The 21,885-nt window shown below is 39.4% G+C and overlaps 1 protein-coding gene across 11 annotated transcripts; it reads left to right on the top strand.

Moving 5' to 3' along the window:
• Positions 1-523: 523 nt before the first annotated feature.
• On the top strand, positions 524-21,860 carry NDUFAF6 (NADH:ubiquinone oxidoreductase complex assembly factor 6). 11 transcript variants are annotated; one of them, XM_072852161.1, is made up of 11 exons: positions 524-819; positions 1,437-1,786; positions 1,897-2,004; positions 4,561-4,664; positions 5,573-5,695; positions 10,324-10,380; positions 12,543-12,645; positions 15,357-15,490; positions 17,305-17,406; positions 21,157-21,213; positions 21,721-21,860. In XM_072852161.1, exons 4-11 carry the CDS (start codon positions 4,644-4,646, stop codon positions 21,847-21,849), a joined length of 726 nt encoding a protein of 241 aa, XP_072708262.1. In that variant the 5' UTR covers positions 524-819; positions 1,437-1,786; positions 1,897-2,004; positions 4,561-4,643; the 3' UTR covers positions 21,850-21,860. The 11 variants fall into 11 exon arrangements, 10 of the variants coding, with proteins under 10 accessions (XP_072708262.1, XP_072708263.1, XP_072708264.1 ...); XM_072852164.1 differs by having other exon boundaries at positions 526-819; positions 4,561-4,660; XM_072852162.1 differs by lacking the exon at positions 1,897-2,004 and having other exon boundaries at positions 1,437-1,832.
• Positions 21,861-21,885: the final 25 nt, after the last annotated feature.

The raw sequence follows: 21,885 nt of genomic DNA, 5'->3' as shown, positions 1-21,885 counted from the left end.
GGCACCAAACTGGCAGAAAACGAATCAGGAAAACCAAAAGTGGGTTTCTGCTGGTTTCTGATGACTCCCTGAATCAACTCACTGTACAATAAATTGAAGGTCAAAGCTGGCACCAGGGAAGAGGATGGCAAGGGTGGGGACAGAAAGAAAAGCCAGACTGCTGTTGCTTCTAGTAATAACTAGGTTGGGCTAGTTACTAATAGGTTGGGCTGGCGTAGTTTTAAGATGAGACTGCTCTTAAGCATGGTGGCACTTTTGTATGAATTTGCTGGCTTATCCCCATACAGGCCAAACTTTGAGGGAGCATGGCTACTCTGCCCATGACTACAGGACTAACAGGACCATCCTGTCTCTAAATAAACTCCAGCCAGCCTAGAGTATGGAGTTCCTCTCCCAGCCAAGAGGAGGAAATAGGGCCTCTGTTGCAAAACTTAAACAAAACATTTCACCAAGGACTGAGCCCTGGAGTCAGCTTTGCTTCCCAGGCAGAACTGCCCTGCCCCCTCCCTCATACAGCAAATCGGCCCAGTCCTACAGCCACTCCTGTAAGTCTCCTATGCCACACTACCTATAGCTAGGAGGTTTTTACAATTCAGTTTCCTCATTTTTGGGGGGCTACCGGTTTAAAAACCCAAGTGCCTGGTTTCCCAGAGAGCGGAGGAATTCACCTCAAACCGCCACCAGCAGTGCCCGCCTCGGGAGCCGGGGGAAACTGAGGCAACGGCGGCACGACGGACGCCATTTGCAGGACAACAAAAGGCCGTACGGCTCCCGCAAAACCCCGGGCCACCACCGCGCATTCTCGGGTGCCATCTACCGGTACTTTCTCCGTTAAACGTTTACACCGGACAGGCCCCGCGGGCCCGGGGTGACTGACGGGAGGGGTGGAGCGGCGGGCAGTATGGCGGCCGCCGCCATGGCGCGGGGCGGGCTGCGGCCGGGGTCCTGCCACCGCATGCTGAGGGTGGCGGGCGCCCGCGGCGGGCTCCCGTGGCCGGGGCTTGGCGGCGGGAGGGAGGCGGCAGGCTGGAGCCGCCCGGCGCCCGGAGGAGAGGTGCAGTACTGTGCCGAGCTGGTGCGGTGAGTGCCCGGGGGGGGAGAGGCCTGCAAACGCGTGGGTTTTCCTTTCCTCAGGGGTGGGCGAGTCTGTCGGAGGAAGGCTTGCGAGCGCTTCCCGCCTGACGGAGAGGCTGCTCAGTTTCCTGCAAGAGGTGACTGGGGTTTCCCCCTGGCTGTCCAGGCCGTCCTCGGCCTCGGCTGGGCACGCCTGGCCGCGACAAGAACCCCTGCGGCCCTGAAGTGAACGGCGCCGGGGGATGGGGCTGCTCCGGGACCTCGCCTTTTCGGGGGGGAGCAACGGAAACTAGATAAATATTTAAGCTACATGGATGATTTAACCTGTAAACGGCAATTTCCCTCCCCCGCTTCTTTCACAGCTGCTTATCTTCTGAAATACCGAACGTTTCCATTTCATTGTCTCGGCTTTTTGGAGAGAAGGATCACCGAAGTGGATGTTTAAAAATAATGGGTGTTTTCAGATCTTCTTGGCTGCTAGGAAATAGCCAAGCTTCCCAAGTACTCCTTGGAAAATAAGCAAAAGCAGAGGAAATCTGACAGCTGGGCAGACAGCTCAAGTACCTTCTCCGACCTGAGTGCAGGAGGGGAAAGAAGTCTAGTTTTCAAAAGTATCAATTTTTGGTCAAATCCAAAATGCTGCAAGAGGAGCAGGAGTGCATCTCAGACACTTCCAGGCCAGGCGATGTTTCCTGTTTGGCTTCAGTAAACAGTATGCAAAGCCCCTTAGCTGCTTTGTAGTCCACGAGAGTTCAGAGGTACAAAGTAAAAAATTAAACAAGTCTCTTCGGGAAGACTTAAATAATTTCTCTTTGGATACAGTTGTCCTAGATGGTTGACAGAAGCAGGGAGAAGGCTTCCAAGTGTGTATAGAAAAAAGAGTGGAACAGGATCATCTTCTCCAAAATGATGCTTGTAAAAGATATAAAGGTGTGTGTGGTTGTGAGAGATATAAAGGTGTGTGTGGTCAGCAGTAACGTTTAAAGTAGGAAAACTAATGGAAAGAAATGTGACAATCTTAAATTTTCTGTGCAGCACCGAGCAGCAGACCTTTACAGATGCATCAGCATGCATAGCCAGGTTACATTTTCCTTGATAAAACTTCAGATTACAGCTTTGTTTTCCTGGTTACTCTACCCAGGATTTGTTTGCCAGTTACTCAGGAGATCAGAGACTGTGTGTACAGTTAATATACAGGTAAAGTTAACATATACAGGTAAAATGTTTTCAGTAACAAACAACTGTGAACAGAATAGTTAGGTTCCAAGGCACAGAAGCTGAGATGGTTGAATTTAAACTTTTTTTTTGTTATTTTTTGTTAAACCTTAAAAAGGACTAATTATAAAAATGCATAAGCATTCAAAATAATAAAATGAAAGTGGTTATGCTCTTGGCATCATTTAATTGAAGCTGCTGTTCACAGTAGCTCATATATTGCATGGAAATCATAAGTTATAAAAATAAGAGGAAGGAGTTACTATTCAAACAGAAATAAAATACTTGAGGCTATGTATCAGCAACTCCCCAGTCCTGAATTTGAGTCTCCCATGCATTAGGAAGAACAACAACTGAGTTATGCTTTAGTGATGTAGATTAGTGCAACACTTTGCAATGTGTCCTTTCTCTTAGGTTTTCCTTTTTATGTTAAATAACTCTTTTACAAGTAGCTTTAAGCTATTTGATTAAAAATATGTTTCCCTAGTAGGTATGTTTTCTGTCTCTTGCTGTTTATGATGTCTGCTCTGGAAGACAAGCTTGTGACTTGATGGTATTACGGAGTTCTGTAACGTGGAAGAAATTCTTTTTAAGACTTTAAGTTTTTCATTATATTGAAAGTCATGGTCATAACCAACTTTTCTTCCATCTGTGGGTTCATATGTAAGCTTATACTTCTTCGAGAGGGAAACTATGAAGAACACTCAATACCAGACTTAAGGTCATTCCCTCCTTTCTTCATTCCTTACCCTAATACACAAAGAGGGTTGGGGTGAAACATGCTCTATAGCAGTATCAATTTTATTTTACAGGCTGAGGCTTAATAGATTTGCTTTTCTACTGTTATGTCCAAGGGCACACTGCCAGCATAAAATTCACATTTCTGAGTTTTTTCCTTAGCTATTTTTTGCTATGCTTAGAATAATTGCAAAAAACCCCACCCCAACATGCCAACACCATTACTAGAGAAATTTCTCTATTGTGCTGCTGTTTACTTTGTGTAACGTGTTTCTTTGTTTCCTTTCTGGAAGTAGAAGTGGTTCTGTGTTGTGTGAACAACCCAGGCAAACTGCATAACTGGAACTGGGAAAATGTGGCTCTAAACCTTGCAGCTCTGCCCAGGATGGACAATACTGGGTCCTACTACAGTCAGCCTTGAAAAAAAATACTAGGTTTTGAGCTGATAATACTTTTCAGAAAGTGTCTTAATTGAGGGAGGTTTGATGCATCTGTTCTTTAATATGAAGGTGGCTGTTAAAGCCTCCTCAGATTCACAAATGTCATTTTTTTTGTTGATGCTTCTGGCTTTGCATCAAGCTCTAAAACAAGTTTCGCAACTCTTGTGAAACCTCTTAAGCATTTGCTAGTTATCAGCTGATGTGTATTTTAGGGATAAGAACCTCTATTAAATCTCACTTCCTTTTTGTTTGATGCTAAAAGTAGCAACCCTGATAACCCTTGGTTTTAGTTTGGCTTTGCTATTTTAAGCTCGCATTCAAAAGAAATATGAGTACATGTAAGAACAGCAGACCTCGTGAAAATGAGTAAATGTGTTTTCCTTGACACCTATTTCTCCACTCCCGAGGCAAAACTTGGAGTTGCTGGTCTTGTTCTAATGAAGAATCAGGTTACAGGCTTGTCAGAAAGTACACAAAAATGTTGTTCAAAACAAGCAATTTAGCTTTTCAGAGGTGACCAAATGTTTTTGTTAGTTACAGTTATGTATGATTTTGCAATTTATGATTCAGTGCACTGTGGTTGTTTTTAATTTAATGGCACACCCAAGTGGCCAAACAAAGGCATATCACTCTAGATTGGCAACAAGTTACCTGCAGAGAAACTGCCAAGACCCAGAGTTTTTATGCTTTGAATATAGTTGCCAATAAACAAAAACTTACTGTTTAAGCAAGCGCTCTTCTGCTAAGCTCCAAAGTACAATCTTTTAAAGAAATGGGGTTTCATGTTTAGAACAGAAGTCTGGAAGTCGGACAACCTGCATTCTCTTTGCAGTTCTGCCACAGCCTTGTTCCATGCCTTCAGCCAGGTATCTTGAGATCTGGATTTGAGAGGTGCACTGAGAGTTCAGACAGCATCCCCTCTCTCTTGGAGTTTGTCTTATTTTAAAATAAGCTTAAAAGCTGCTACTTTTGCAAAGTCAGAGTTTTGAACTATAATTTATGGTGACTATATTAGGAGTTCAGTGCTAAGCAATAGCACATCCAATTTACATAGAGCTATAAATAAGAAATGTATTTTTTCATCCTTTTATAGAAAGCGTGACTATGAAGGGTTTCTGTGTTCTCTGCTGTTGCCTGCGGAATCTCGAACTTCTGCTTTTGCCTTAAGAGCCTTCAATGTGGAACTGGCTCAGGCAGGTATTAAAATGTATTTGTGAACTCTGGAAATGTAAAATAACAGTTTCAGTAGTCTAAATTACACTAGTAGGTGGTGTTTTGCCAAGATTAACTTTTCTTATTATAAGGGGCAATGAATAAATAGTGCAATACAAACCTCTAGTTTTGAATGGCCCTTGGAAAGTAGCCAGCCTCCCCCAATTTACTTTGTTTATGTATATAGTTTTTCTGACTTTCCTCTTTGTGCATTTTAAAATTAAATTATAACAAACAGGCTGTGGTCCTTGACACTGTTGTGTGATTGCATCTATGTCGTGGCTTCAAATGCAGCGACTGAATTGGTAAAGTGCAGCTAAATCCTATCTGTAGAAGGTCTGTCAAAAACTTGGATGGTATAATCAGTCCCAGGTCTTTGTTGGCAGAAGCTAGGTGATGGAAGGCTGCTGGGAGGGAAGTGTGTAATTAAAGAGTTGTGGGAGGGGAGTGGCTGCAGTCTGTCCCCTTTGCTAGGTGGCCAGAAATAGCCAGTGCAACCAGGAAAGTTGGTAACCTTGCCAGAAAGGAGCAATCCAGGAAATGTGCTGACCAAGCAAAATCCTGGATCAGCTTCTGTGGGCTGTGCTGCTGGCAACCCGTGGCACTGCCCTCCCTCACTGCTGTTACCGCTGCTTCTTTTCCCTCTGGGAAGAAAGCTAAGGTGAGGGTTGCCCAGGATTTAATTTCTGTGGATTTCAGAGTCGGGTTATGGTGAAGATTTTTTTTTTTTTCCTCTTTGTAGTGTTTGTGTGCTTTATGAGGAATAAACGTAAATTCAGAACTGAGCACTTTCCCTACTGAGTTTGGCTATGTCCTGTGTCTGTCTTTTCAGTGTAGATAGACCAAGTGCCTTAAAAACACTGTGAATTTCACTCCAGGTGTATTTTTTCCAGATTAAAGATTCCATAACTCAGAAGACTACAGGTTTGATGCGAATGCAGTTCTGGAGGGAGGCCGTGGAAGATATATACTGCGATAACCCACCACATCAGCCAGTTGCTACAGAACTGTGGAAGGTAAAATATACCTTTATCGTCCAAAAATTCACTTAACTAAAATATTTTTACTGTGGGAAATAATATTATTGTTTCGTGTGTACTATGTTGCATAGTTAACAGCATTATTTTATATAAAACAGATAATGTAAATTGTGTCTGTGTGTGATGTTTTAAGTTACCTACAACCAAAAAGCAGAGTCGGAAAAGGAGGATATTTAGGTAGGACCTACTTGGAGGGTCAGACTTCTGTGAACCATCTGCTTTTTTCCTCTTCTGTTTAGGTGAAGGACAGAGTAAATTTTGGTAAGCCGTAAGTTCATAGCAAGTGAAGTGTATAAGTATACTTCCCTGAGCCAGTGCTAGTCCTGCCTGAAGAGATTAAGCTGTACAAAAAGATAGGAGACTGAGCACAGAGAACAAGCAAATAGGGTACGAGGAAAAGCCCAAGACCTTCATACCTAGTTACTGGATAATAGGAAGAATATTAATACGGTCTTCTCCTCGCATCAAGAGTTGCTTGATGACTTCTGTTTATGTATTATGTTTTGCACAGATCCTTTTGTGTGCATTGAGTAACAGGGAATGTACTTGTGAACTTAACAGTGGATCGAGTAACAGGGAATGTACTTGTGAACTTAACAGTTTATTTTTACCATGATGGCCAAGTTCTGCAGGCACTAGAACATCACACATAAAGCACACCTACAGATCTGTTCCTCTGCTGGTCATGGCCAAAGAAACAGAGGCTTTCTTGCAACATTTTTTGTTTCTAGTTAGGACTGTCATTGATATGTTTGATGGATGATTGAAGATCTGAAGGCAGTGTGAATGGATTTCCCCTTGATGCTGATACAGAACCACAGAATACTTCAGTTGGTAGGGATCTCTGGTTGTCATCTAGTCCAACTTGCCACTCAAAGAAGGTCTAACATCAAAGTTAGATCATGTTGTCAGGGTCACATTGAGTTGAATTTTGAATTTCTTTGGGGATGGAAATTCCATACATTGCTAACTTGTCATCTTAGGGCCACAGGCCACAGCAAGTCTTAGAACCTTCCAAAAGAGCAGCTACTGTAAGGCTTCTACTTGATAAGATCAGAACTTGCATTTAAACTAAAAATCTCTGAGCTCCTGGACAGGGAAGGCTGCAGTTTGTCTAGAGCTCAATAGCTGAATACAGTTAACACAGATCCCACAGGTAGTTAGGTTTACGGACCTGCTGAAAAACAGGCAGTGAAATGTGGAGTCTTCACCTAAGTATTCATCTGCATTGTTCCTGTTAAAATCCTGGGAAAAGCAGGACACTCACTGTAAAGCTGGGTTGGAACAATGTAGTTCCTGCGGGATTAGAGCATTTCACTTGTTGCCATCTTGGCTTCACACCCGCTCTGCTGCACCTCTGAGACCACAAAAAGGAGTCCATTCCAAATCCTCTTTCAGTGATTTTTGGCAGTGCTGAAACTGTGGCCCCTCCCTAGCTCTTCCTCCTTCAAATGTGAAATAAAGCATAAGTGAGCATTTGTTCCTGTCTATCAATGCTCATGTTTAGATTAAAATTGGGATTTAAACAAGACACAGTTTGTTTAACTAAGTGCAAACATAGGTAAAGCCAAGAAGTAAAATAAAATAAAAACACCTGCTACAGTCACTTTTAGGAGGACCAGAGCTATTCATAGGTGTCTCTAGCTCAGATAAAGTGTGTGCCTTAGCCACAACAAAGCATTCATACAGTTAGAATGAAGACTGGCAAATGTTGTAAGCCTTTTTATGGGATTATGGGAATTGAAGATGCACCTAGGGTGATATTTTAATGCAGACATTAAAATGCAGAATTGCTTGTTTTGCATGTCAGTCTGTCTGTGCCTTTGCTTTTTATTTCTGTCTTTCTATCTCTCTTCCAGCATATGGCAAAATTTCCAGGAACAAGACTGTTTTCTCCCAAAATGCTTTTGTCTCCTTTCCAGAGAGGAACTTGCTTTAGTGTACCTTAACTTTTTTTTGTTTCTGAAGATACCCTCTCATTTAGTTGTCTGATTGAGTGGGTTAGATACAAGTTAGTTTTGGATATGATTGTATATATTTTCAGCCACTTTTAATTTCAGACTGCTTGTGTATGTATCAATGGGGGGTGGAAATGTTTATTAGCAGAAGAGTAACTTATAAAAAACCCAAAACATTGTGGTGGTTTAACCCCAGCTGGCAACTAAGCACCACAAAGGTGCTCGCTTACTCCCCCCCCCCCCGGTGGGATAGGAGAGAGAATCGGAAGGGTAAAAAAACTGGTGTGTTGAGATTAAAAACAGCTTAATAATTAAAAATAAACAATAACAATAATAATAAAAATTGTAAGGAAAAGAGGAAAAAAAAACAGAGAGAAAAATAAAACCCAAGAAAGACAAGTGCTGCAAATGAAAACAATGCTCACCACCAAGTGACTGATGCCCAACAAGTCCCTGAGCAGCCCTCCCGCCCCGCCAACCTCCCCCCTAGTTTTATTGCTGAGCATGATGCCATATGGTATGGAATATCCCTTTGGTCAGTTGGGGTCAGCTGTCCCAGCTGTGTCCCCTCCCACATTCTTGTGCACCCCCAGCCTACTCGCTGGTGGGGTGGGGTGAGAGCAGAAAAGGCCTTGACTCTGTGTAAGCACTGCTCAGCAGTAACTAGAACATCCCTGTGTTATCAACACTGTTTGCAGCACAAATCCAAAATGTAGCCCATACTAGCTACTGAAGAAATGTAACTCTATCCCAGCCAAAATCAGTACAACATTCAGATGTAAATAATTCAGATACTGAGATATCAATTGCAACCCTTTCCAACAGCTAAGACTGCCAGTCATGCTCCTTTCTTGCAAAACAGAAAATTGATTTTGAAGTGGAAGAAAAAATTGGCCTATCTCTGTGGTAAGATTTCACCTTACATATGATTTCTCCAAAGGAAGACCAATATAAGACAATCCAAACAGCACTGGTTGTGAAATAAGATATTGAAAAATAGTTCAGGAAGTATTTCTAGGAGCTCTGATAGCTCTGAACACTGCAGAGCACTGGAGCGAACTAACAGTCCAACCTGGCCTGCTGACCTTTGCACTCAAGATGTGATTTTATTTCTACATTTCAGCAAATATCTCAAGAATGACCTATCCGAAGAGCACACCTTCACAAATGTTCAAGAATGTATTGCAATTCTTAGAAAGAAGGATTTGGAAAGACACCTGAACTCACAAGCATTGCAGAGCTGTTAATGGAATTAGCGTGTCTTTTGCACAGCTTATTTTATGTATACTCTTTTCTTGCTGTTCAGTTTGTATGAGGACAATTTTGATTTTCCAGAAGAAATACTAATTTATCATGTTAAATGTGTTTCTGAAGTTTTGTATATCCCGGAATACTCACATTTGGATTCCAAGAGTTTTATGCACTAGTAAAGTGTATAAATAGACTTCAGTAGTATTTCTAGAATTATTAATAGCTCAACTCTCAGTGACTTTAATATAAACTTATATGGCAACTGTATGATATTTGTTGTTACTTATCTGTCCATTCTGAACATATGAAAAGTGAGGCCTAATTCTCTATTTCTGTGGAAGAAGCCAATTTTCAAAGCTTCTGAAAAAAGAGGACCTGTGTGTTTGAATGAAGATAGCTCAAAATGGATGTAATGTGTAAATTGGGTAATTTAGCAGAACTCAGTTTGGTGCTTTAAGTCTTGACCTGTGACTGTTTCAAGGATTTCATTTACAAAATGATACTCAACATGAACAAATGAGAAGCAAAACTGACATTTGTAGTTGTAACTTAAAATTTGCCTTTTCACATACCAAGTACTTCCTTAAGCAGATTTTGTTGAATCAACAGAAAGATCTATTCTTGTTAAACCTTGAAAAAATATTTACAAATATAATGGAGGAAAAGAAGTTGAAAGTGAGCTATAAAGGCTGAGACTGTGAGAAATGTGTTCTATAAGTTTTGTTTATAAATATTTGTGTGTGTGACTGTAGCCTTTCTGACAGTGTGGTCTGCAAAATTCAGTGTGTATAAGAGGATTGAAGGTAAGTTGATAGAATTAAGTGGTACAGGAAGGGAGTCAAATACAAGGTAAGAGCCACAAGAAGAATGTGTGAATATGAGATGCTGTGGGATACTTTTTTAAACAAAACTGTAATATTCATTATAGTACTTTGTTAGGATGCTGTCTTTACAGTGCATATTGGTATGTTGTACTGACATTTTCTTGAAAATTTACAGGGCAGTTCTTTTTATTGCTTGACTCTGGAGGAAACTGTTCTCTGTGGAGAGTGAACACAGTTATCTGCAAATATTTTGTGTGAATGTATGAAAGAATAAATTACTTTCAAAAATATTTTAAAAGAAATTATTTTAGTTAACTGGCTTGATGTCCAAGATTTCATTTTTTGTGCGCAACAACTTGTAACAAATGCCAGTTGAAAATTTTTGGGTTTGTATTTGAGGAAGCCAATCATATGCTTCTGTGATTTTCCACTGATGTGCCACTTTGATTTAACCCAGTGAATACAATCCTTGTAAGAAAAGGATTATCTAAAATATATTTCAGCCTTCAGAATGCAGTACTACCATCACTTTGTATACATTAACATGGATGTTTTATTTGATAATTTTCAGGCTGTCAAGAGGCATAACTTGACTAAAATGTGGTTCATGAAGATCATTGATGAAAGAGTAAGTATTTACCATTCAAGGTCTGATTCTGGTTTTAGTTGTATGTGGTTTTTCCCCCCTTAATTTTATGTGTTTGTGTGTAAAACAAAAGCTTAAGTAATTAATCTTTTCCAGGCAGTAGTATTTCTCTTTAAGAATGGTACTGCTGTATTTCCTTTTAATTCTCCCTTGATGCCCCTACTCATAATTTCTGCTCTTTCTGCCCAAAACAGCTAATAGAGTCCTGTGTTTAGTTTTGCTTTAAAATAGATGTCGTTTGTGGGTCAACATCTTTCTTGTTCCCTGCTCTGATAACCAGTGTGTTTGTGCTCATGTTTTCTGTTGCTGGTCTCTATTCCTGATTTGAAGTGGTTACACCTAGAGGTAATCCATTGGGAGGCTGTCGTGGTTTAACCTGGCAGGCACCTAAACACCACACAGCTGTTTGCTCACTCCCCCCGCAGTGGGATGGGGGAGAGAATCGGGGTGGGGGGGAAGTAAGATTCGTGTGTTGAGATAAAGACAGTTTAATAGGACAGAAAAGGAAGGGAAAATAATAATAATAAAAGAATATACAAAATAAGTGATGCACAGTGCAGTTGCTCACCACCTGCTGAGCGATGCCCAGCCAGTTCCTGAGCAGTGGCCCCCTGGCCAGCTTTCCCCCAGTTTATATACTGAGCATGATGTCATATGGTACGGAATAGCCCTTTGGCCAGTTGGGGTCAGCTGTCCTGGCTGTGCCCCCTCCCAGCTTCTTGTGCACCTGGCAGAGCAGGGGAAGCTGAAAAGTCCTGGACTGGTGTAAGCACTACTTAGCAACAACTAAAACATCAGTGTGTTATCAACATTATTGTCATACTAAATCCAAAACACAGCACTATACCAGCTACTGGGAAGAAAATTTACTCTATCCCAGCTGAAACCAGGACAGGGTTATACTTAGATACCTTTCTCTATGAGGGAAATTCCATCCTGTGGGATTAAGTAGTAAGGTCTCCATATGCAATTGTTAAGAATTCTGGAAAACTACCTTTTAATAGACATGGAAATTAAGATGTGCAAGAATGGAAACCCACACGTGGTCTCTCTTTGTGCCATTCCAATCCTGCCCCAAGAGAAAGGTCATGTTGCATATTGCAAAATGTTGCACAAATCTACATCATTGGCATCATCTTATTCCTCCTGACCTCTTTTCTTACCGTGTCAATTTTGCCCCTAAATAGCCTTCTCTTATGATGAGTCATGGATATTAAATCTCAAAAATTAAATGACCCGTCTGAACCTTTCTGCCACACTTAGCTGCTTCTCCTTGTCGCGGCTGTGGAGTTTTTTCTAAGCAGTGTTGTAAATTGGAGTTCAAATCACATGAGTTCTAAATATGAGTTCACATTCAAATCACATGAATTCTAAAATAACCACCCTTTTCCTGGGAAAAACAAGAGGAAGAATTTCACTGGTACAGTGATGCTCCTACCAACTCTGACAGAAGGGCAAGAATGAGTAACTGAGGGCAGGAGTTTCTTAAGCTAGCTTTGCTGCTAAAGTTAGTGTCTCATGAAGGTACACCTTGAGAAAATTGATGGTCAGTTACTTGCGGAGTGTCATTGCTATGAAAGACTTCAGAGCTTTTTGATCTTAAGACTGGCTTTTAATCTTAAGACTGGTATGTTTTAACCGCAAAAGCCACCAGGAGAGGAAGAATGCTGGAGGATCTTATGTTTTTGGGGATATTTGCATATGACTTTGAAACTCATGTATGTATTTGATGGATTGATTTTTGTGCATGTTTTAAAAAATACATTCCTATTTATCTAAATTTCTCTGTGCTTCAAATGCAAATTAAGTATTAAAATTGGCAACCCTGTAGTGTAAGAATATCATATGATGTTTTGTTTTGGCTGTATCTTTTTTTGTGAAGAATTCTGATTTCTTATTATTGCAAAAGTTTATATTTGCTCCAGTAACCAGACTTGGCTGCAGTTGCATGTAGTTATTTGGTTGTGTTAGGCTTGCTATAAGCTTGAATGCCTACTTCTATCTGAGTTTATACTCTCTTTCTAGCTCTTAATTTTGTCCTTTTTTTTCTTAATAGTGGATTAGGCTGACCTGACCGTAGTAATAAACTTGCTCAAATAGCAGTTATATTTACATTTTACTGAAGTTCTGTGTTCATATTATAGGAGAAGAATTTGGATGATAGAGCGTACCGTAACATCCAGGAGCTTGAAACATATGCTGAGAACACTCAGAGTGCTCTCTTGTACCTCACCTTGGAAATGCTGGGTAGGCATTTTCCCCTTTTTTAGATTCTGTTGATGACTCATTAGTGCAGATACGGTATTTATTGATGTTTCAAAAAGCCCACTCCTTTTCCACTAGAGTTTAATTTCAGTAGATGTTGTCTTAGGTAATATTTCAGATATCTTTTGAATGCTCAACCATAAATCTGGAATCTTACTGCACCTGTCCTAGAACTATGTACTTTCCTTAGAAGCTGCTCAGTGGAAAGCTCATTGAAGTGCGGTTTCCTCCTGCTCTGTTCGTTGTTGCTTAACGCTGCTTTCTCTTTCTTGCTCCTATTACAGAGTGTGGTAAATTCAGCTCTTCACCGTATTTTCTGATTGTCCCACTTGTCAGAACACAAAGTGCTGTAGTTATTCTGTAGCTTTTGTTCTATATTGCAGTGATGCACACTGGTTATCTTGAAACAGCTGAGTTCCCAACCTATAAACTTCCCTTGGTGATGTTTTGAATTTGGGTCCACATCCTCTTCTCTTCCTAAAAGTAGGTTAACTATCAATAATTGAATAGCTAGAAAAAACACAACAAAGATGATACGATCCTTGTGGTTAAGAGCTAGTATCTGTGTCATGTCTAATATAAGAGTCACAGATTGGGAAAGAACTGTTCATTTGCAGTGAAGAAAAGGGTGACTTTCTTTTAGGTGTCTGTTGCATTATGGAAGTATTCCCTGTATGAGCTCAGATGTAAAAGAAGGGTGAGAATTATTATTATTTACTAGTATTTAGTATGGTAGTAGCAATATTTTCCTTTTGCTTATCAGAGTAGTCTGATGGAATGCCAATGCTGAGGTTAAGAGTTTAAAAAGTAAAAATAGAGATATAGTGAGCACATTCATTCTTCTTAGGAAGAAATGAGGAATCTATTTCTCAACATCTGATGTTTGCTTCCTCAGTAGGAAATCAGTGAAATGTTGCAAGTGTCTTTCTGAACTTGTCTGATTGAAGAAATGTATCAGTATGAGAAATATCAGCGTCTTCCATTCTGAGAAATGTCTTTGGTCCTGAAGAAGTTCATGCTTGGGTCACTGCTGATACAAGTCAGATGATCCTCTTGAAAATCTGTTGTGGGGGCTCTGGATTTTCAAGGTGCCCTATTGTCATGTTTAACTTCTCTTAAATATACCAGTGTGACAAAATATCTAAGGAAAAGTCTCCTTCACTGCATATTAAACAGTTAGTTTCTGTGGGGTTTTTTTCCACAAATGGAGAAATTCATTGAACACAGCCCTTTTCTTGGTGTTTCCCATCAGCAGTCTTTTCTGGACTAAGGGGACCTGGCTTCATTACAGGTCATGTTTGCTAAATTTCTTGTACTTTTTAGCTTCTTTATTCCTGACCTGTCTCCAGTTTGTGCGTATCTCTCCCAGTAGTAGTGCTGCTTTAGTCTTACTGATTTCAAGTTACTTCTTTTGTCAAGTTCATTTTGACTGGTAATCTTGTCGTCCAAAGTCCTGGTACTTCCTCCCAGCTCCTGTCATTTAAAAATACTAATATTGTGCTCTCTCATTCATTGCCTGAGTAGTTAGGAATCTGATACTACTCAATAATTTTGTTAAACCTTTTCAGAACCTCACTTTTGGGATATATTTCCAGATTGAGCATGAGTCACTGCTAACTCTTACTCTTTGAGCTTTTTTTTTTTTTTTTAATTCCTAGTTATATGTAAAGCCTGAGCTGCCCAGTCAGTATCAGTAAGTTATATCCATTTATTCCTCCAAGCCACACTCTGCTTTCTGCTGCCATTGCCAAAATAAGTCCATGTAGTCTATCTATAGCCACTGTTTCGCAAAGGCTTCTGAGATCCATGCAAGGCAGGCTTGGGCAGTGAATCTGGCATGCCCAGTATTGTTTTCAGGTGTCAGATAGGCTCTGTAATTCCTGTATCCTCATTTTTTTCTTTGTAGAATTCTGCTTCTATTAGAGCTTTGTGAATTTTAATTTCAATTTTCCTTTAAATTTTTGTTTTATCCTAGGTCAGTCCTGTGAAACATTATGGCTTTAGTCAGTCTAAGCCAATCTTGTACGGTCTTGTCATGAAGAGCGATGGTGCTATTCTGCCCCACTCATCTCCCTCTTGTTTCCGTTCTCACAGTCGTGTGACCATGCAGTAACTAAAGTTAGTTTTCCATTGCTTTGGTGATCTGATTCAGTTTGCCATGCTACTGCCTCATTGCCCATGACAGCCCAAGGGAGGCGGCAGAAATATGGATCTGGGGGGGGAAGCATAGGACCATTCTATTTGGCTTCAGTACATTGCTGAATCAGCTGCAGCTAAGCATGAAACCACACTGTAAGCATTAATGCTTGTCAGGAATCTCACACTTGAATGATTTTTCTGGCAGGAAAAACAGTTCTTGGAATACTGTTATCCTGGGAGAGGACATGCCAATGAAAATGAGTTTGTGTACTGATGTATTATATCTGAATAGGTGCTGCTCCGCTAAGTATACCCTTTGCAGCAACTGCAACAAGCTAAGAGGCATCTTGCTCCTGAATGTGGAAATCAATGAATTTGCCTGCTGCTTTGCACCTCTGAGATGAGATCCCAAGGCAATTTATGAACACAGACAGTTCTATCATGGACCAAGCACTTAGCTTTCCTTAAATATGACTGTGATACACATTAGGGAAGACTATACCCCTCAAAAGGCCTGACAGTATGTTTTAAACATATTATTTCTGCAATTTTAGGTGTGAGGGACATCCATGCTGACCATGCAGCCAGTCACATTGGGAAAGCGCAAGGGATAGTTACCTGTTTAAGAGCAACTCCGTATCACAGTACAAGACAAAAGGTCTTTCTTCCCATGGACATTTGTATGTTGGTAAGAGAAGCAAGCTGTCCGGAATTGAACAGTATAGTGTTTCTAACTGTGTCTCTCAAAGCTAGATATGAGATCATAATTTATTAGGCCAGAAACAGAACACCTTTTTCCTTTATATTAACTCTTTCTGCTGTGGCCTAGTAATATGCCATTGTCATGGTTTTATATCTTTATGGGAGGTGAGAGGAGTGACCTTCATGAAACTCTAGGGTTTCTGGTTTTTTATTTTTTAATCTTTTTTTAATTAAATGTAGTAGTATTTTAGCTTTCAGAAATTTTTCCATTAATATGTAGAAATACACATATGGAATGGGGCCTGGGTTTTGGTTTTTTGTTTTTTTCTTTTTTTCTTTTTCCTATCCCCATAAAGGAAGCACTGTGAGAAATTTTACTTCTGAGCAACCTTCTTGGGTTTCTCTTTACTACCTTTTCATAAATGTGCTGGTGGTTTTGGGTTTTTTTTGTTTTTTGGGGGGTTGGGTTTTTTTTTTGTGTGTTACATATTTGATAGCTATAAGCATACATTCCATACATTGCTGTAGGAGACGGTATAGTCCTCCAATTTAAACTGTACACCTAATTTGCATTGGAATTTAGCAGATCTTGCAATTTGGGCAAAATGGGATTAAAGCTCATATTTTTTCATTAATGTTCTCTGGCTAGATCTGTAGGCATCACAGCTGTTATTCCTTCATCTCCAGTCTTTATTTTAAAATGTTAATGCTGTTCTTTTTATACTTAACCAAAATTTATGTAATTATGGTGATGCTTAAGGCGATTGTGTTAGTATTTTCTGAATATAATTTCAATGCAATTGAAAGTTTTGATTTGAAGTTTAGTGATTTAGGTAGTTCAAAAAACATAGATGCTAATATAGGTCAGGGTTATAAGACTGCAGAAAGGAGCTGCACCCTGCTTTTCAGCCCTTCTGCGACTGAATGGTATGGGAGGCCTTCCAAGTTTTTAGCTTTTCAAACATAGCCTGAAAATTCACAGTCATTCCTTGCCACGGAAGGTGTTTTACAGTGAAACTGTAAAAACAGCTTGCATCCCTTCTGTGCAGACTGAGCATCTTGTAAGCATTTCAGCTGCTGGCAAGTATCACAGAGTTCTACTGGAGTTTCTATCTCCTGTGAAGCCTACCTGCCTACCTTTATACAGCTTTCATATGTCTTGAGTGTTGTTGAGAAGAACGGGCAACTGGCGCAATTCTGAATATACGATATTACGTCTTACATTGGTTACTACAGTCAAAGAATAAGTTTGGGGTTGGTTTTTTTTGGGGGTGGGATTTTTTGGTGGTTTTGGTTTTTTGGTTTAGTTTTGTTTTTTTGGGAGGCAGGGGGGTTGGGTTGGTTTTTTTGCAAGCCTGGTGGTGCACACCAATCCCAAGATAATGACTGACTTCATAAGCCAGCGTGGCTTCTGTGCTAGCTCTTACTGGCTTTCTTCTGCTTAATATCAATTCTTGGATTATGGTTTTAAAAATTGGGCATCTAAATTGATCTAAATTCCCAAAACTTTAAAGTCTGACTTGGTTATCTGACTAACCACAAAGTCTTTAGGGAACAAATTCATGCAGAGCGCTTGTACCAACTGTTCTTTTTGTTCTCCTGATTTTTTTGTTTTTCCCCCAAGTAACTGACAAAAAAAAAAAAGGGAAATAAAAAAGGAGGGGGCAGTGGTAAAACATTTAGGCTGTTTCAGTCTTGTGTCATTAGTTTGGTTGCTGGGACAAGTTTTTGAGAAGCTAAAATGGAAACTTGGTATTTATTGAGGGTTTTTATCTTTTTGATTTTCCTTCCTATGTCTAGCATGGAGTTTCACAAGAGGATTTCATAAGAGGCAAGCAAGAGAAAAATGTGAGAGATGTAATTTATGACATTGCCAGCCAGGCCCATATTCATCTAGAACATGTGAGATTCCTTTCCTTTTATTTATTTAAATAAACATAATTGATGCTAATCTGCACAATTATGCTAATCTGCACAATGTGCATATGTGTTGTTAGAAGACTTAAAGCTGCATACTTAATTTCAACTATTTTACCTTTAATTACTTCAAGAGTTTAAATTAAAAAAACCCACAAACACACAAAACCTTTAAATATTACAACTACATCTGCATGAATATTACATTTATCTGTATGTACAGGAGGCAGTTTACTCACAGCCAGATCCAATTGCATATATATAAATACTGCCTAAAAGCCTTATTACTGGGAGAGAAACTTCAAGCAGACTTTTAGAAATACAACTATATGCCAGCATGGGATCAGCACCATAGAAAGCACTTGTGCATATGGTATTTCACAGCACAGTAATGGCTGCCAGGAAGGCAGAGCATGTTGCCTTTAACTGCTGGTTAGTGTGTGTGGGAGGGGGGATTCATTCCCTAACATGACCAGTCATGCTCAAAGCTATGTTGGGAAAGGTGCTTTCTGTTTATTTATTTTCTGGCTCACAGCCCAGTGAATTAGGAAAGACTTTATTTGCTTGGAACTGTGGATAATGAATCCTGAAGAACTGCAGAGTCCGACTCTATTTTTCTTTGATGCTCTTATTTTAGCTACACTCTGAATTGCTTATTGGTACATAATACAAAAGCAAAAGAATGTTTCATCAGTAATGCTGTGTCTGCCTTTATCTGGAAAACAAAACTTGCAAGCAGCACTGTAAAGAGTTTCTTATGTCTACAAGTACCAGTACGCATATACTTTCAGTATTGCATCCAATACTTCCAATTAAGGTAGTCTGAAAAGGTACCACTTCAAAGTAAAGAAAAGCCAGATTTATCTCTGCATTTACACCATTAATATAATCCTCAATTACAGCGTTACCTGTGATCACAGTATTTTATGCAGTAGAGATACGACAGCCCTTCTTCATTTTTCTGAAGGTAAAATGAGGCATCCCTGGTTTGTTCAGTTAGTGGTTGGTCAGTTGATTAATGTTTTTATTTTTTGTTAATAATATGTAGCCTTGGGCTTTATTTTTAATACAGGTTATTTATAATTTGCATTTAATGCATTCCTGTTCCTGTTGTTTCACCTGATGTCTCAGTTTTTGTTGTCACATGTCCAAGGAAACTGCTTATTCCATTTAGAAGCAGGGAACAGAGACAAAGAAAATCAAAGGTCAAAACTGTCTGCTGTCTTTGTTCAAGCTGAAATATGTTGGGTTTTCTTTTTTTTATTCCCCACCCCTCAACCCATAATGCACAGCGTATAAATCCCATTGACTTTCATTGCAACTGTGGGTTACAAAAATGCTGAGTACCTGGCCTGAAATGCCCCATAAAAGGGATGGGAGGCATGGAAAATGAGCAATGTGCATTTATTGTCCAGCTGTTTAAAATGTGGTTGCTGGTATTACATGGAAACTTTGGGACAGAAGCAGGGAGAGAATTAAGTTCTTCAGAGCCTTTCAGATAATTTGATAATTCTTTGTGCGTTGGTCCCCTGGCTCCCAACATGCCAACCAGCTTCTGAAGAGAACAGACAGAACCTTACTCCCTGCTTTCTTCCTACTCCATTCCTAGAGCCCTGCCCATGTTATGCACTGGGAGGGTCCTGTGGAAAATATGCAATGTGATCATGTAATTGGAGACTATACAGAAAAGTATAAACACAAGGAAACCACATTAGGGCAGCATTAGCATTTTATTCAATTGAATGTTGATCTTAGCACCCTCCCTCTCCTTTTTTTTTTTTAAATGGATGGCTTACATGATCTTAATTAAAATTAAAAAATTCCTCTCTGAATACCTACTTCTAGCCTCCATCATCGTCAGTGAAGAATAATTGACAGTGCAAGATCTCTAGAGTGTTCAAACCACTTGAACTGGCAATAACTGGCCATAATAACAGGGTATTAGCCTCCTCCATAATCAGATGGTCTTTGTTAATGCAAGGATAAAGATACGTTCTCCCCTAATGGATGAAATGGGCTTTTGCTGGCAACATTTGTTGGGTATTTCAGGACTTTATGTGAATGTAGTGGGCTGGTGCCTTTAAATGCATCTGTTCTCCTGTATAAAATCACCATCTTGTTTTGCCCGAGGGTCTTTCCAGCCACTTACCCTCTGCCTTAGTTGGAATTACAGGGTAGGGTAAAGTTTAAACCTGCAGAGAGGTTTCAACAATCTCAGCATTTGTTACACAAACCACATATTTTGCAGGATGAGGGTAACAGTTACCAGCCCCCTTTCACAGTCAGAAGAAACATAATGCTCAAATGCTAAATTAAGTTTCAGCGATATTATATGAAGCATATTGTAGTAATGTGGCAGTTAATCTTGGGAGAAGAGTTTCTGAAGCGTGGTCAGCTCTTCTTGACACTGCGACTGATGACCAGCAGAGGGCAAAATAAGATAATGAAGATTGCAGTTTTCTTTAGGAATTGTGTGTGTTATTAGAATAAAAGCATATAATAAAGGTGCTCTGTCAGTCCCACAGTGATCCCTTCAAAAGCCTGCAAATACATTTACATGTTTCCCCTCTTTCTGTTAACCCCCCCTTCCTCTTTTTATAAGAGGGTCTCCTTTTGGCTTTTTGCATTTATCTCAATTACGCAAGCTCATTATGGACTCAGTTTACCAAGGGAGATAACAGGCTTTCTGAATGACATGCAACCCATTCTGGGTTAAGAAGGTCAAGCAAGATTACTTTCTTTTTTCGTCTCACAATTAATAATAGTAAGGCAGAGCATTAGATCAGGGAAGAGCATTTTCCTTTTATATATATATTTATATATTTATATATATATATAATAAATCACACATTTTATTACATTTCAAAGTTTTAAAATAATTTGTCTTCTGAAAAGATTCAGTATTTTGCCCTCCTAAAGTTTCAGCCTGATTTTCTCTGTTGTCTGGAACGATCCATGGAAAACTAACACACTCATACATTCTCATCAGTATTCATAGAGAGTTGGTTGGTTTGTTTGTTTATTTTAACCTGTAAGAAAATGGAAAACAAGGAGGGATTCTGTATTTGTAAATAAGCATTACAGGAAGATTTGCTTCAGCTCTTTTAGGTGTACCTGAGTTGTACATGGGTTTAAATTGGAGATTTGATTCAGCCATGGTTTAGACTCTGTTTATACACAGATACTGAGGACCTGAGGCATTGAGATCCTTTCAAAGTCCCATAAATGTAAATAGAGCATAACTGGACTTCTGGGACTGATGGCAACACTGGACCAAAAAGGTGCACTCGGAAAAATGCATTTCTGGTCTTCCATCATTTCTGTCTCTTGGGATGCAAAGAGTTATTTAGTGGGGGGAAAAAAGTGTTAAACCGTATTTATTAAATCAGATGCAACTTGGAACTTTGTCGGAACAAGGGATGCTAATTTACATTGGTTTATTATATGTAAACTGTAAGGTTGTCTAAACATGTAAGAATTTTAGCAGGCCTCTCCCAGTATTACATACTTTCTGTGTAATTACTTTTGTGTACAGTGAGGGATGGTGCTGGCTTGCACATAATGGAAAATTATAGTTTCAGGATGTCAAAATAAAAAGGGACTAAGCTTGTAATACAGTCTGTTTGCTCTAGCTATGTGTATAGTACTTGTTGTTTAATCTGAAATGTTAAATTCTCCTGATAAGTATGTTTGTTTTTTGTTTTTTTTCTCCCGCCTTACCCCATTTACTTCCAGGCTAGATCTTTCAGTAAGAAAGTTCCTGTGAAGGCATATCCTGCTTTTTTCTGTACGGTGGGTGTGATATCATGCACTCTTTAAGTGATGGACTCATTTCTGCACTAATATGTTTGTGAAGAGTAGAGTGTCAAATTAAGCATGGTTAACTTCATGTGTCTATTTTGGGAGGATGTAATACCTAAAACTTGTGAATATCAAAATGTGTGTCTGCCTGTGGAACCTCATAGTTTTGATCAACATTTCTAATCCTTCTTCTTTAACTACATCATTTCGTCCAAGATGTGTCTATATTCATAGACCATTGTTCTGATGCAAGGGCCCAAAATCTTGTCTATTTTTATAATTTGCTGTTTGGTCTAGTAAAAGACAATGCTTCTCTTCACAAAACCTGCCTTTTTTTTTTAATCCTTTGAATGTGATGGTTACGCTACCACTTAATAAAACAGGCAAACTGTCAAGCCTTTTTGCAGTTCCTCATCTGGTTTCATGTATTGCCTTTTAAACTTAATGCCCAATTATTTGTGTGCACCATATGGACTAAGCTTTTTTCTTCTTTTCTAGGTTGCTTTAGATGATTATTTATGTAATATGCGAAGAGTGGACTTCAATATATTTCATCCAAGGTTACAAAAGAAGAGTACATTATTACCATTGCATTTATATATTAGATCTTGGAAAAAAAAGTATTAAACTTTTTTTTAATATGGGTTCAGAGTGCTGAGTTTT

Source organism: Ciconia boyciana, chromosome 2 (genome assembly GCF_034638445.1).
Source record: "Ciconia boyciana chromosome 2, ASM3463844v1, whole genome shotgun sequence".
Lineage (NCBI taxonomy): Eukaryota > Metazoa > Chordata > Aves > Ciconiiformes > Ciconiidae > Ciconia > Ciconia boyciana.
This window is presented reverse-complemented; position numbering and strand designations above follow the sequence as displayed.